This window comes from Dendropsophus ebraccatus, chromosome 5 (genome assembly GCF_027789765.1).
Source record: "Dendropsophus ebraccatus isolate aDenEbr1 chromosome 5, aDenEbr1.pat, whole genome shotgun sequence".
In the NCBI taxonomy this organism is placed as follows: Eukaryota; Metazoa; Chordata; class Amphibia; order Anura; family Hylidae; genus Dendropsophus; species Dendropsophus ebraccatus.
The window spans coordinates 135,689,379-135,705,597 of record NC_091458.1 but is presented as its reverse complement, the minus strand read 5'-3'; the positions used below and the strand labels follow the sequence as shown (position 1 = coordinate 135,705,597).

The 16,219-nt window shown below is 47.6% G+C and overlaps 1 protein-coding gene and 1 long non-coding RNA gene across 4 annotated transcripts in view; one reads left to right on the top strand and one right to left on the bottom strand.

Moving 5' to 3' along the window:
* LOC138793068 (uncharacterized) overlaps window positions 1-9,676 on the bottom strand; it is a 28,565-nt gene extending 18,889 nt beyond the window's left edge. Inside the window, exons 1-2 of one of the 3 annotated variants that reach the window (XR_011363210.1) lie at window positions 9,153-9,676; window positions 5,412-5,517 (exon numbers count right to left, since the gene is read on the bottom strand). This is a non-coding gene — a long non-coding RNA (uncharacterized lncRNA). The remainder of the gene's footprint in view (window positions 1-5,411; window positions 5,518-9,152) is intronic. The other 2 variants (XR_011363208.1, XR_011363209.1) reach the window with 2 other exon arrangements.
* On the top strand, window positions 9,275-10,718 carry MARCKSL1 (MARCKS like 1). Its single transcript, XM_069971350.1, has 2 exons — window positions 9,275-9,480; window positions 9,750-10,718. The coding sequence occupies exons 1-2, from the start codon at window positions 9,415-9,417 to the stop codon at window positions 10,281-10,283; spliced, it is 600 nt and encodes a 199-aa protein (XP_069827451.1). The 5' UTR covers window positions 9,275-9,414; the 3' UTR covers window positions 10,284-10,718.
* The last annotated feature ends 5,501 nt before the right edge of the window (window positions 10,719-16,219 follow it).

Genomic DNA, 16,219 nt, shown 5'->3' with positions numbered 1-16,219 from the left:
TGGCGGCCATCCACTTAATTCCAACACTGTGTGTGAACATAAACCTTTCTCTGTTTTCAATCCACTCCTGATTTTGGTTGCAAAATGCTGACCAAATTACTGAGCAAATACTGAGTCACAGTATTTGTCTCAAACTCTTGTGCATGCCCTGTAATGTACGATGCCATGAGCATGACCTGCTGGTATAATAATATTTGCACACCCTGTTGTTTGTAACACGTGGTTTTGGTTCTCTCTTATCCAATTGCAATGTGAAAGTAAAACTGAAAGGATTTCTGCACAAGGTATTTCTGGGAATTTCGCTGGGTAATTCCAATCACTAAGCACACGGAATCAGCTCTCATTTATAGGCAATACAATCATGTAGAAGGCATGTGATGCTATTTTGGATAAACACCATTAAGGCTATGTTCACAGTGTTTGAAGCCTTGGTCACAGAGTCCATTTGAAATTACAAGACAAAAATGCTGCAAGCAACGTTATTTTTGTCCCAGTACACTCCTGTACGGTACATAAGCATGCGCGGAAAACCCAACAGATCCCCCCAGGTTAATGGGGCCTTTCCTTTTGTGCTGTGGTCCATTTGGCAACTAAACCAGAGGCTCGGAGCAATGCCTTTGACACAGTGTGTTTGTGTGAAGGCGGCTTTAGAGCCCTATTACACCAACAGATATATGCCAGATTTTTACAACCAAAGCCAGGAATGGATTTGAAATGAGGAGAAATCTCAGTCTTTCCTTTATTACCTGTTCTCTGTTTATAGTCCATTCCTGGCTTTGGTTGCAAAAATCTGTCAGATAATCTGTTGATGTAACAGGGCCCTTAGGCTATGTTCACACAACGTTGTTTTGGGGCATATTTGTAAACGTCTGTCATTTGAAGGCTAAATTACATCTGTATTTGATTAAAAAAACAACACTGTGTGAACATAGCCTTAGGGTGTATTCACATACAGCAGCAGAGGGGCAGTTTCAGCTGGTTACACACTGCAGATTTTTGAGCTAAAGCCAGCAGTAGATCCTGCAGGAAGTTGTTTAAGGCTCCTTTTACACAATCTGATCTTTGGCCGTCTGTAGCCTCAAATGCAGTACCTTTAGGCCTTATTCACATGTCCCGAAAAATTGTCTGTGGTCGCGGATCCTGAACCACGGACAATTATAGGCCCCATTGAAGCGAATGTGGCCATTCACATGATCCATGCTGCCAGTGTCGGACTGGGGTACCTGGAGCCCACCAGAGGAAATGATCATTTGGGCCCACCAATATAGAACCAGTGAGACACGACATGCTGACCCCGTCCTTTCCTGGATTCATCTGTATCTGTGACAAATCTTAGAACACCCTGTGGGCAGAGGCTCCTGGTGGCTGCAATCTGGGGGTCAGAACTATCGGCCCTGAAGGTCCAGCAATACATCTGTCTATAGCGGAAGTTATGAGAGGATTGGGTCCTTACTGTACTACAACTCCCAGCATATCCTGAGGGCTGCAGACTGTCAGTACATGCTGGGAGTTGTAGTGTTTGCAGCTGTTGTAGTTGGGTTCTAGGTGCATTATACACTGGATGCATGGTGGCATATAGGAATACCGTATTTTTCGCTTTATAAGACGCACTTTTTTTCCTCCCAAAGTGGGAGGAAAAACTAAGTGCGTCCTATAAAGCGAAGACGGCTCCCCAGCAGTATCGAGCACCGCAAGGAAGCCGTCCCGCCCGCCCCCTCTTTTGCCGCTCACTATGCATATGCATAGTGAGCGACCCCCTCCGCCCGCCCAGCCCGCCCCTTCTATCCCAGCTCAGCTGACAGCCGATCAGAAGCCCAGGAAAATGCAATGAGCAGCACTCTCCTGGGCTCCTGATCGGCTAGGCGGCGATGGAGGGGGCCGGCTGGGCGGGCGGAAGGGATCGCTGTCCTACTCACCTCTCCGCCGGCCCTAGCAGCTCCTCTCCCGACACTCCGGTCTCCCGTCATCCTCCGGGTACAGACAGTGGGGTACAGAGAAGCTGCCTGTGTCCCGGAAGTGTTCTGCAGCGGCAGTCTCTCTGTCCCCCGCTGCCTGTGCCGGAGGATGACGGGAGACCAGAGTGTCGGGAGAGGAGCTGCTGGGGCCGACGGACAGGTGAGTAGCCTGTTTGTTGTTTTTCTGGTCGCAGGGGGGATTGGCTACTATGTGGGGCACTGTATGGGGGCATTGGCTAATATATGGGGGCATTGGCTACCATGGCGGGCATTGTATGGGGGCATTGGCTACCATGGGGGGCACTGTATGGGGGCATTGGCTACTATATGGGGGCACTGGCTACTATATGGGGGCACTGTATGGGGGCATCGGCTACTATATGGGGGCACTGTATGGGGGCATCGGCTACTATATGGGGGCACTGTATGGGGGCATTGGCTACTATATGGGGGCACTGTATGGGGGCATTGGCTACTATATGGGGGCACTGTATGGGGGCATTGGCTACTATATGGGGCACTGTATGGGGGCATTGGCTACTATATGGGGGCACTATATGGGGGCATTGGCTACTATATGGGGGCACTGGCTACTATATGGGGGGGATTGGCACCAATCACACTGCTGCTATCTCCAAACTGTGACCAAAATGACCAAAATATTTTTCTTTCTATTTTTCCCCCCTAAAATCAGGGGTGCGTCTTATCAAAAGGCGCGTCCTATAAAGCGAAAAATACGGTACATAGATCTGTGGGGGCTCAGTGTAGGGAAGTGACCCCAGAACATCACTAATAGGGATAGAACAAAAACATCTACCCCTACCATATTATCACCATATTACCACCATATCATAGAACTGCCACCATATTATCACCATACAGTCACACTGTTGCAGCAACCCGCACCGTGAAAAAATAGGACATGTCCTAGTGCGGATCATCCCCCACCGCCCGGCTGCATAGATGACAGGAGAGCATGAAGTGCTCTCCTGTCATCTCATCTGCTACTCACCTACTCCCCACGCTGACCGGCGTCATGTTTACCAGAATAAGCCTGGACTACGCTGCTTTCTCCTGGCAGCGTAGTCCAGGCCACTTCCGGTGAGTGCATGGGCAGCTGGTCAGTGCAGGGAATAGGTCAGTAGTAGATGAGATGACAGGAGAGCACATCATGCTTTCCTGTCATTTCTGCTGCTGGGAGGGGGGGGAATCCGTGCCGGGCAGCATTGGGGGCTCCGGCTAGGGGATCAGGGCCGCGATCCTCATCCGGATCGTGGCACGGATCGTGTGAATGAGCCTTTACACAGCACAATTAATTGAGCAACTAGGCTGCACAAGATTCCTGTATTTTTGTGTGACCATTTAAACACATTGCTATTGGACGCACGTCTAATGTTTACATAGGGAGATGTGCGGCCACTAAAAATATTTTTAGGACTGCTCAAAAGATGTGATCAGCTGAAGATTGGGCGTTTTCCTACTCCTTAGCTGATTTCTGACACTTTTACACAGGTGGATTATCAGCCAAATGAGCCTTTCTAGCAATGCTCGTTGTCGATAATCAGCCTGTGTAATGTTGCGTTTACACGGAGCGATTATCGTTCAAATTTTTGCAATAACGATCGCATTTGAGTGATAATCGGCTGATGTAAACACAGCGAACAATCAAGCGTCGAGCGAGAAATCGTTCATTTTGATCTTTCACAAAGGTTCTCAAATCGTAGTTCGCTAAAATTCGCAGATCGCTTCGTGTAAACGGTCTTTCAAAGATTCACCCTATGTGAAAGATGGGCTTAAGCGATCACAATAACAATTTTTCTTACACATTTTCGAACGATTTATTCGTCTAAACGCTCATCATTATAAAAACCAAACTGTTGCTTCAAAATCGCTAAACGATCGATTGGGCGAATTATCGTTTTGTGTAAACGCAGCATTAAAAGGCCCTGATGGTTGATTTAGGGTAGCTTCACACACACCATATCGCAGCGGATATGATCTAAATAACTAAACACAGTATCAAATCTTCACCATCAAATCTGCTGCGGATCCTGTATGTGTGAATGAATCCTAAGGGTAGCTTCACACGTACCGGATCCACAGTGGATTTCACGCTGCGAGTTTGCAACGAAATTCGCTGCGGATCCTGTTGTGTGAAACTGAATGGGTCCCATACACACAGCGAACCACTGCGTGTATGGGAACCGGCCCCTTTAACACCCCCCCCCCCCCCGCCGCAGTCCCGAGCATACATTACCTGCTCTGTGCCGCGGCTGTGTGTGACGCTCCCGGCTTCCCCATCAGCCAATCAGTGCTGCCTGATTGTCTGATGGGGAGTCGGGAGCGTCACACACAGCCGCGGCACCAAGCAGGTAATAAATGCTCGGGCCTGCGGGCGGCCGGTGGCGGGGGGGAGGGGTTAAGGGGCCGGGTCCAATATCCGCTGCGTGTATGGGACCCATTACATTCACACTACAGGATCCATAGCGGATTTCGCTGCAAATTCGCAGCATGAAATCTGCTGCCGATCCGGTACGTGTTAAAGGGAACCTGTCACCCCCCGTGCCGGGGTGACAGGCTCCCGACCTACCGTTAGAGACCCCTATACTTACCTCATCCCGCCGGGTCCCGCTTCTGGATTCGGTCGGGTCTCGGAGATCTCAGCCGCTGCAGCCCGGCGCGCGCGCTGACAGATGAGTCCAACGCTCATAGAGAATGACGGAGCGCTGGACTCTCCTGTCATTCTCTATGGGTGTTGGACTCATCTCTCAGCGCGCGCGCCGGGCTGCAGCGGCTGAGATCTCCGGGACCCGACCGAATCCAGAAGCGGGACCCGGCGGGATGAGGTAAGTATAGGGGTCTCTAACGGGGGGTCGGGAACCTGTCACCCCGGTACGGGGGGTGACAGGTTCCCTTTAAGCTATCTTAAGGCTGCATATTCATATCATGCCAGGAGTGGGGAAACTGTTTGAGGGTGCCTTCACACGTACCGTATCGCTGCGTATTTTTTGCTGCGTTTTTATCGCTGAGTGTTTGGTGCGATTTTTACATGTAAAATCATGTGAAAATCAAAACTCGCATGTAAAAATCGCATCAAACACGCAGCAATAAATACGCAGCGATACGGTACCTGTGAAGCTACCCTGAGGGTGCATTCACACGTACAGGATCTGCAGCAGATTTGATGTGCGACCGTGTCATTTAAATAGCACGATCATTAAAGCAGTGTCCCCATCTCACATTTTACAGAGAGAACACGGAACATGTAAATGCAGCCTTTATTTCACATGTTTCACCTGTTAAAACTGAGCGGCCAATTACCACAGCGCAAAACCATGATAGGACGATTTCACACATGGCGCCATTCTGGAAAACGCATTGCATTGCTTTTAGTGAAAAAAATTACACGCCAGATGTTAGCTGGAATTCATTAAGAGAAAATAATAAATGCTTTACCTGCAATTCTTTTTCAGACAAAAAGCAGCATGCTGTAGTAGTGATATTCTTTCCACCAGTTTGTAGCATTTTTCGTCATTAGACCACCATAGGTTTTTTCTCCCTGCTTAAAAAAAAAAAAAAAAAAAAAAAAAAAGAATTTGTCAAAGAGTGTGTGCAGGAGGTCTAAGGCTGGACAGCAATTTCCAATTGCACAACAACGCCATGTCACATTGCCTATCGAGCTGTCAGGTCGCATTGTGACCGTATCCACCCATATTCCCTAATCCCTATTAGCCCGGGAAAAGGGTAGCCATGTATCTCTGTGCACCAGTATATTCTCATTTAGGGAAATGACTGACCAAATGGAAAAATCCTTTCAATTTCCCCTAATTTCTGAGGCTCCTTTATCAGAGGTGTGGCTCCCGCAGATGTTATGTCTACCAATTCCCGTTAACATAAAATTAGAAACTCCCTTAAGGGTACGTTCACACTTACTGGATCCGCAGCGTATTTTCCGCTGCGGATCCGCAGCAGATTTCATTTAAATAACTGAACACAGCAACAAATCTGCACGATCAAATCTGCTGCGGATCTGCTGCGGATCCTGTAGGTGTGAACGCACCCTTAGGGTACAAACACACACGGCTTATACGCTGCGTATTTACTGCTGCGATACGCAGCAGATACGCAGCAGATTAGATCTAAATAACTGAACACAGTAACAAATCTGCTGCATATCTGCTGTGTGTGTTTGTACCCTTAAACTTCTGTGAAAACTGGAGCTCCTCATTGTACTTATTCATAGGGGAATCTACAAACCCTATAATAGCAGAGTCTATTACAAAGTCCATGGGACAACAGGGGCAGATCTCCATGCTCTTTTCCAGCATAGTACTGTGTATTCCCGAAGTCTTTCTTTTTACATAAAAAAAAAATTCTATTTGTCTGAATAGGGATATTTTTGTTGCATGTGCAAAGATTTTTGCAAACACCATTTACATGAATGGCTCTTGCAGACACCTGTACAAATACTCTGTATTTCAAGCATTTTTATCCAATTTTTTATAAGCATTATTGCTCCTATGGAGAAGCCTATAGGAAAAACACCTGATGGAATATCATTTTGTGAAAAAAATAAATAAATAAATAAAAAAAATTCCACAAACCCAAAGTATAGTGCAGGGGATAGCACAGGATGACGATGACCACGTCAGGAGTCAATGAAACAATGATGCTAATGTGCAGCCCAGCGTGCGGCCGACGGCCCCATTGACTTGAGTCATTATGTGACTACGTTCTGTCCATCTGCCCAACGGATGTTTCTTTGGTGCATGACTTCCACACTTTTGAGTCCTGCACAACAGAAGCATATGTCGGCCAAATGAACAGAACGTAGTTACAAAATAACTCCGTCCTGCCCATTCAAGTCAATGGGGCTGCCCCCACGTAAGCATGCTTTTTTCATTGATTCTTAACGTGGGGCTTAGAATGTGATGTGAACATAGCCATAGGGTGAGTTTACACAGAGAGGTTTATCAACAGATTTTTGAAGCCAAAGCCAGGACCAGACTATAAACAGAGAACAGGTCATAAAGGAAAGACTGAGATTTTTCCTCTTTTCAAGTCCATTCCTGGCTTTGGCTTCAAAAATCTGTCAGCTAAATCGCTCTGTGCAAACGCACCATTACATGACGTGCGAACAATTTGCAAACGATCAATGATTTAGAAATAAGTCAAAATTCTATCAAGCGACCAATGATTTTTCGTTGGTCGTTTAATCATTGTCCGAATCATTGTTCGAATTTTCGCTATAACGATCGCATTTGAGCGATAATCGTTCTGTGTAAACACAGCAAACGATCAGGCGACGAGCAAGAAATTGTTCATTTTAATCTTTCAGCATGTTCTCAAATCGTCGTTCGTTAAAAATTCGCACATCACTTTGTGTAAACCGTGTTTCACTGATTCATCCTATGTGAAAGATGGGCTTAAGCGATTTTAAAAACTATCGCAATAATGATTTTTCTAACGATTTATTCGTCTAAACACTGATCTTTATAAAAACCAAATAGTTGCTTCGAAATCGTTAAACGATCGATTGGGCGAATTATCGCTTCGTGTAAACACAGCATTACACGAAACAATTATCATTCCATTCCGAACGATCTAACGATTTTTCGTGTAGACCGAGTGATTGCGTCCCCCTGAGCACCGCACCAGTGGTCCCGCATAACAGAAGGCGGTGGTCTCCCAGCAGGTAACTTCTTCCCGGGGAGCCGGACGGGATGGAGAAGATGATGTGTCCCACAGACAGCGGAGACAGGAAGCGGCCACTATCTAAGAATGCCTGTCATCCCTTCAGATGCTGACCCCTGGAATGTGCCCCCTCCTCTTCCCTATGATGTGGCCCCTTCCTCCCTATGATGTGGCCCCCAATTCTTCCCTATGATGTGCCCCCCTCCTCCTCCCTATGATGTGGCCCCCTCCTCTTCCCTATGATGTGACCCCCCTCCTCATCCCTATGATGTGGCCCTCTCCTCCTCCCTATGATGTGGCCCCCTCCTCTTCCCTATGATGTGACCCCCCTCCTCATCCCTATGATGTGACCCCCTCTTCTCTATGATGTGACCCCCCCATCCTCTTCCCTATGATGTGGCCCCCTCCTCTTCCTTATGATGTTGCCCCCCCTCCATCATCTTCCCTATGATGTGGCCCCCACCTCTTCCCTATGATGTGACCTCCTCTTCCCTATGATGTGACCCCCTCTTCCCAATGATGTGACCCCCTCCTCTTCCCTATGATGTGACCCCCTCCTCTTCCCTATGATGTGGCCCCCTTCTCTTCCCTATGATGTGGCCCCCTCCTTTTCCTTGTGATGTGAATCCCTTCTCTTCCCTATGATGTTGCCCCCCCCTCCATCCTCTTCCCTATGACCCCCCCCTCCTCATGATGTGACCTCCTCTTCCCTATGATGTGACCCCCTCCTCTTCCCTATGATGTGGCCCCCTTCTCTTCCCTATGATGTGGCCCCCTCCTCTTCCTTATGATGTGAATCCCTTCTCTTCCCTATGATGTTGCCCCCCCTCCATCCTCTTCCCTATGATGCCCCCCCTCCTTATGATGTGACCTCCTCTTCCCTATGATGTGGCCCCCTCCTCTTTCTTATGATGTGAATCCCTTCTCTTCCCTATGATGACCCCCCCTCCTCTTCCCTATGATGACCCCCCCCTCCTCTTCCCTATGATGTGACCCCCCCTCCTCTTCCCTATGATGACCCCCCCTCCTCTTCCCTATGATGACCCCCCCCCCTCCTCTTCCCTATGATGTGACCCCCCCTCCTCTTCCCTATGATGACCCCCCCTCCTCTTCCCTATGATGTGACCCCCTCCTCTTCCCTATGATCCCCAGCTCCATAGACATGTGTCCCCACATTATTACCCATGTACTGTGCACATAACCAGCTGGGGACGTCTCCCTCATAGTAATTTACCACACGGCACCTATTGGTGTGTAGTGTGTCCCCTCAGCTGTCACCATCTTGTGCCGCTATCCTCTCTATACGTGCCGCCATTTACCCCCTCCCTCCTTTCTCTGAATCCCTTCGCAGCCCCGTGCGCACCGTCTCCACACACTCCCGTCACGTCCACACTCCCGTCCTAAACTCTCCGTTCCCCCACATCCCGTCTTCTCCTTTCCACGCTGATTTTTTTTTTCTTTTTTTTACAAGGGACACTCCATCCCAGTCAAGGGTCCATTTACCCCAAATCACGTTAGCGCTGCTCCCTGCCGCTACACAACGACCTCGCCCTCGCCCCCCTTCTGCTTTCTGATTGGCTACGCCCGCACTTCCATTGCCGATAGGAGGCTTGTGATTGGCTGGACGGTGCCCCTGCACGGCTATATAAAAGACAAAGGAGCGCTAAGGGCTCAAATCAAGAGGCGGATACGGTGGGGTGTATGTGACCGGCGGGTGCCGTGCGGTATTTTCTTACGGTTGTATAGACGTGAATAACGGGCAGATATGGGCAGCACCGAGTCCAAGAACCAGAGCGCGGACACCGCCGCTAGTAAGACCGCGGAACAACAGGTAAGCGGATGCCGGGCACCATACGCTGCATTGTTTAGCTCTATGAATGGGATTGGTGCTGTTATAAATGTGTGTGAATAGTGGTTTATCTATGTATGAGGCGATGGAAGCGGCTTTCGGTGGGGTGCCCCGTTAAGCCCCGTTATCTATGAGGGGTGTGGTTATTTTCGCAGCTGGTTTCCATGGATACGTAGGGGGGGGGGGGTCCTATAATAACGCGAGCTCTATGCTAATCAATAGCGCTAATTTTTTTTATTTTTTTTCTTCAGGAAAATGGTCACGTGAAAGCCAACGGCGATACCGTCCCAAAGACCAATGGGGATACAGCCGCCGCCAATGGCTCCGCAGAGCCGGTCACCGAGGAGGCGGGATCCGGCGAGACGATCGAGCAAGCCCCACCGGCTAACGGGGAGGCGAAACCCGAGGAGCCCCCGGGAAAGCAGGCGAAGAAGAAACGATTCTCCTTCAAGAAAAACCTCAAGCTGCCTTTCAGGAAGACCAAAAAAGACGCAGCAGCTGCTGCAGAGGCGCCCCCTGCCGGGGAAGAGGCTGCGGCTGCTACTACTGAGGCGGCTGCCGCCCCCAAGCCGGAGGAGGAGGAAGCCGCCGCCAAGCCTGTGGAGAGCAGCACCAGTGACAATGCCGCCGCCGAGAGCCCCGAGCCGGCTGCCCCGGCTGAGGAAGCCGCCGCCGCTCCCACCCCCGAGCCTGAGCCGGTGGTCTCCCCTCCAGAGCAGACCCCCCAGAGCGACGAGTCGGTGCCCAGTACGGAGACGCCCACCGAGCCTCAGAAGGAGGAGTAACGAGCACCGAGCTCCCCTCACAGACTGTACCGAGCTGAGCCCTTTTCTACACCTGTCATTCACCACAGCCCCGGGTCGTGTGTAGCAGCCGCAGGGTGTGAACAGACCCCTCCATGATAACATTCACTGCCCTCATTAGGTGTTTACTCCATGTCCTGCCGAGGTGGACTGTAACAGACTGCTGTGCCCACTAGTCACTGACTATCCCAGGGGGGCATCATCCATGGACTGAGCTGGGTCACCCCACTGCGTTGCGGACTCTTCCTCAGGATGGGAGCTGTGACTGTCACTTGAGAGAATGTGTGCATTTCTGTAAATACTTCTTTTTTTTAATGGTCTAGTTCTGTGGTGACTTTTTTCTAAATTTCCTTCAGTTGTGTTTATTTTTAATCATTGTGATATTTTAAAAGAATAAATTTTAATCCCCCCTTTAAATCGTTGTCGGTCACATTATTTCTGAGTCTATCCTTCCCGTAGATCAGGGGGAGGGAACCTTGGCCCTCCAGCTGTTGGAAAACTACAACTCCCATCATGCATGGACAGCCTCGGCTTTGCCTGCCCACATATGATGGGTGTTGTAGTGTTGTAACAGCTGAAGAGCCAAGGTTCCCCATCCCTGCCATAGATCTTGCTATTTTCCCTGTTATCAGCCATTTTGGTTTGGGTTAATGACTACAGACAACTATCCTCATGTTCTCTCCTGATTTTAGTTTCCTTGGCATTGAAACAGCGCCATGCTTGTATATGGGCAGAGTCTGGCATTGCAGCTTGGATTCAATTGCAATACAAGATACAACCTATGGCAGGGGTAGGGAACCTTGGCTCTCCAGCTGTTGGAAAACTTTATCTACCATCATGCCTGGACATCCAAAGCTTTGGCTGTTCAGGCATGATGGGAGTTGGCTCTCCAGCTGTTACTAAACTAATAGGTTCCCTACCCCCTGGCCTATGGGCAAGTTAAAGGGGTTAACAGCGCTACAGAAATATGGCCACTTTTCCCCCTCTATTCTCCAGTTCCGATGTGGTTTGCAATAAAGCACCATTTACTTCAATGGAAGTGAGTTTGAAACCCCACCCAAGAGAGGGGGGGAAAAGTGGGCATGTTTTTGTAGCGCTGGATAACCCCCTTTAAACACTTTCTATATCTGACATACCCCTATACAAATGCAGTGCCATTGCAGTACTGGAAGACTGGAGATTTTGTTAAAAATCTCAAGTCTTCATCAGCTGTATGTCTTGCAGAAAGTATTCTTTCCAGTCTGACAGTGCTCTGCTGCCACTTCTGTCCATGTAAGGTACTGCTCAGAACAGGAGCAAATCCCTATAGAAAACATCTGCTCTGGACAGTTCCTATCAGACAGAGGTAGCAGCAGAGAGCACTGTGTCAGGCTGGAAAGAATACTTCCTGCAGGACATGCAGTAGCTGATAAGTACTAGACTTGTAACTTTTTTTTAAATTCAATTACAAATCTGCAAAACTTTCTGACTCTAGTTGATTAAAAGGGAGGGACTCATAGACTCATTGTGGGCTTCTACCATCTCGGTATACAGCTTGCATTAGCTGTGCGGAGCGTAAATATACAGACTCCTGTTGGGCTTTGTTCCCACTACGTACTAAATTGTTCTTTAGTGACCGTTAAACTACGTCCAGAATTAATGATTAACATTAATTATGGCTGTTAATTCTGCTCACCTGTACATAGTGAGACCACAGCCTTAAAATGAAAGTTGTGTTTTCAAGGGGTATTCCCATCTGAATGCTCCCTATCCTGCAGATAAGGGAAAGCTTTGTGAGCTGGGAATTTCCCCATTAAAGGGGTTGTCCAGTGAAGTTTTTTTTTCTTTTTTTTTTTTTATTCTCAAATCAACTGGTGCCAGAAAGTTATATTAAAGGGGTTGTCCGGCGATAAAAAATTATTCACAGAATAACACACATTACAAAGTTATACAACTTTGTAATGTATGTTATGTCTGTGAATGGCCCCCTTCCCCGTGTCCCACCACCCCCACCCGTGTACCCGGAAGTGTGGTGCGCTATACATCACCTGTCACGTGCCGACCACGGTCTCCGATCCTCAGCAGTGACGTCTTCTTCGGGAGGTCAGCGGATCTTCCCGAGTGCCGGCCGCCCTCTGCAGCGTCATCCGAAGCTCAGCCGCGATTGGCTGAGCATAACTGTGCTCAGCCAATCGCGGCTGAGCAGCTGATGACGTGGCCGCGTCATCAGCCGCGATTGGCTGAGCACAGTTATGCTCAGCCAATCGCGGCTGAGCTTCGGATGACGCTGCAGAGGGTGGCCGGCACTCGGGAAGATCCGCCGGCCTCCCGAAGAAGACGTCACTGCTGACGATCGGAGACCGTGGACGACACGAGATGCGGTGAGTCTAATGCACCACACTTCCGGGTCTAGAGTGGGTGGGGGGAAACACGGGGAAGGGGGGCCATTCACAGACATAACATACATTACAAAGTTGTATAACTTTGTAATGTGTGTTATTCTGTGAATAATTTTTTATCGCCGGACAACCCCTTTAATTGTAATTTACTTCTATTAAAAATTCTCAAGTCTTCCCATACTTATTAGCTGCTGTATGTCATGCAGGAAATGTTTTATTTTCATCCAGACACACTGCTCTCATCTCTGGCCCAGACTGTCTCGGTTTTATATGAATCCCCATAGATACACTCCTGCTCTGGACAGTTCCTGTCTCAGCCAGAGATGTCAGCAGAGAGCACTGTGTCAGACTGAAAATAAAACATTTCCTGCAGGACATACAGCAGCTGATAAGTACTGGAAGACTTGAGATTTTTAAATAGAAGTAAATTACAAATCTATATAACTTTCCGACACCAGTTGATTTTAAAGAAAAAGATTTTCACTGGGGTACCCCTTTAAAAAATGTGCTTGCCAATGTTTAGAAGATCTATAGCAGGGGTAGGGAACCTCGGCTCCCCAATTGTTACAAAACTGCAACTCCCATCATGCCTGGACAGACAAAGCTTTTGCATGATGAGAGTTGTAGTTTTGGAGCTTAGGAGCCAAGGTTCCCTACCCTGTGGCTGTCCAGGCGTGATGGGAGTTGTAGTTTTGCAACAGCTGGAGGGCCAAGGTTCCCTCATTTTCTGATAGCTCATAGATGTTTAACACCACAAATCTGGGTAATTGCCCCCCACTGCTACAGTCTGTATAGGTAATGACTACTACTGTGCTTTTAGCTGTGACACAGATCTGTCAGCACTGCATTTACCTCTTGGTGCCTGAGTGCTAAGTGGACATTGGTGCTTTGAAATGTAACAGGATGTATATGAGGGTTTTTTTTCGTCCCTACATGAGTCACGAGAGAGGCGGCATTTACATGTGTTGGGAAACTTATCAGAGTGATGCAAATCCTTGCTGAAAAGCTTTGCTTCAGGCTGCAGTCACACCGGCAGGTTTTTTTTTTTAACTACCATTGAGCAAAGACAAAAAGTGCATTTAAAGGGAATGTGACAGGATTCATTCCTGGCTTTGGGATGATGCAGGCTTATAGAAGTAGTACTTAAAGGGGTACTCCATCAAAAATCTTTTTCTTTTAAATCAACCGGTTTCAGAAAGTTATATAGATTTGTAATTTACTTCTATTTAAAAATCTCAAGTCTTCCAATACTTATAAGCTGCTGTATGTCCTGCAGGAAGTGGTACCTTCCAATCTGGGCCATCAAATCTGCTGCGGATCCTGTACATGTGAACGCACCCTAAATGAAAAGTCCAGTGAAATTGAAAAAAAAAAGTGAGAAAGCCAGGAGGGAACGGGGAAATAAATATATTTACATATTCCCGTGCTCCGTAGCGCCGCTCCTGAGTCCTGTGGACAGTCACCTGCAGCTCTTTAAGCTGCTATGGGCCCTATTCCACGGGCCCGATCAACAGTGTAAACGAGCCCAGATCTGCTAGATTGGCGCTCGTTTACTGGGCCTATTCCACAGCCCGATAATCGTTTAGCGAGGGCTGCAGGGACATCGTTTTGCAAAAAACTGATGCATTTGTGTGCATACATTTTTCCATTGACTTCCATTATAAAAAAAAAAAAAAAAACGGATCCATTTTTTTTTTTTTGACGGACACAAAAACATTGCAGACACTTTTTGTCCGTTAAAAAAAACTGATCCGTTAAACGCATGCTGAAAACGCAGTGTGAAGCCAGCCTTACACAGGTAACATTTAACTAGTATAATACACTTTTGTTTCTGGGTCCCACAGACATTAAAGGAGTTGTCCAGCTTTCACAAATATTTCCTATATAGCTGTGGTCTTATAGAAAATAAGCATTTTGGGGGAGATTTATCAAACATGGTGTGAAGTGAAACTGGCTCAGTTGCCCCTAGCAACCAATCAGATTCCACCTTTCATTTTCCAGAGTCTGTAAGGAATGAAAAGGTGAAATCTGATTGGTTGCTAGGGGCAACTGAGACAGTTTCACTTTACACCATGTTTATTAAATCTTCCCCTTTATGCCTACCTGTCCAGGCTCCCCAAGTGTCCTGCTGGTGGGGTCTCTGGCATCCTCAGCTGACTGCAGATGCATCACCTTTAAGACGGACTTGTCTCAGGGGCGACAGCGGACTGTCATTCCCGAGAAGAGTCCAGTACACGGCCAGGGGAGCGCAGAGAGGTAAGCATCAGATGTTTATTTTGTAAAAGACCGCAGCTGTAAAGGAAATTTGCTAATGCTGACAACCGCTGCGATCCCGGGTGCCGCGTGTAGCCCGGGACAGCGGCTATTAGCAGGCACGGTCCGATCGCCGTGCCCGCTTATCAGATGCAATGTCAAGTCGACAGCTGCATCAGATTACCTTCTGCAGCTCTTCCCTGGTGTCTAGTGGCGGAGGTTGTCCTGGAGGAGCAATCTCCGTGTCTGGTGCCAGCCGGGGTCTCCGCCAAGATGGCGCTGATCCTGGCTTGGCACTTGTTTGTGTTATTAGTAAAAAGCCCCCTCCCCTAATAAAAGTTTGAATCACCCCCCTTTTCCCAGGTTTTAAATAAAAGTAAATAAACATGTTTGGTATCGCCGCGTGCGTAATCGCCCGAACTATTAATTAATCACATTCCTGATCTCGCACGATAAATGGCGTAAGCGCAAAAATATCCCAAAGTGCAAAATTGCGCATTTTTGGTTGCATCAAATCTAGAAAAAAATTGTAATAAAAATCGATCAAAAAGTCGTGTCAAGGCACAGATAGAAAGTACACATCATGGCACAAAAAATGACACCTGATACAGCCCCATAGACCAAAGGATAAAAGCGCTATAAGCCTGGGAATGGAACGATTTTAAGGAATGTATATTTGTTGACAAGGGTTTGAATTTTTTTCAAGCCATCAGATAAAAGAAAAGTTAAACATGTTACATATCGTTGTAATCGTAACTTGAGGAACATATATAACAAGTCAGTTTTACCCCAGGGCGAATGGCGTAAAAACAAATACCCCCCAAATAAAAGAAATGCTTTTTTTGTTCAATTTCACCACACATTGAATTTTTTCCTGGTTTCGCAGTGTATTTCATGCAAAAATTCAGCCTGTCATTGCAGAGTACAATTAGTGACGCAAAAAATAAGGGCTCATGTGGGTTTCTAGGTGGAAAAATGGAGGTAAAAACAAAAATGGTGGAAAAAACAAAAACGCAAATTGGCTCCGTCCTTAAGAGGTTAAATCGCTGGTGGATACACTGCCAAGAGGGTAATGTCTTTGGACTGCTTTAATTCCTATAAGCATGGTTTTAGATTGGTACTAACTATGCCTAGATCCTGATGCACTATAGTCATTTATACATAAAAAAAAAAAAATAGCAGCATCCTGCAACCACAGTCTATACAGCCAAGTCCAGATAGTGCCAGGACCAGAGCCCACTTATGAAATCTGATCTGTCCCACTTTGTGGTTATAGCTCTGTGATGC

Coding starts and splice junctions, on each gene's coding strand:
- MARCKSL1 (XM_069971350.1), top strand. CDS start 9,415: ATGGGCAGCACCGAGTCCAAGAACCAGAGCGCGGACACCGCCGCTAGT. Junction 9,481..9,749: donor GTAAGACCGCGGAACAACAG/GTAAGCGGATGC, acceptor TTTTTTCTTCAG/GAAAATGGTCACGTGAAAGC.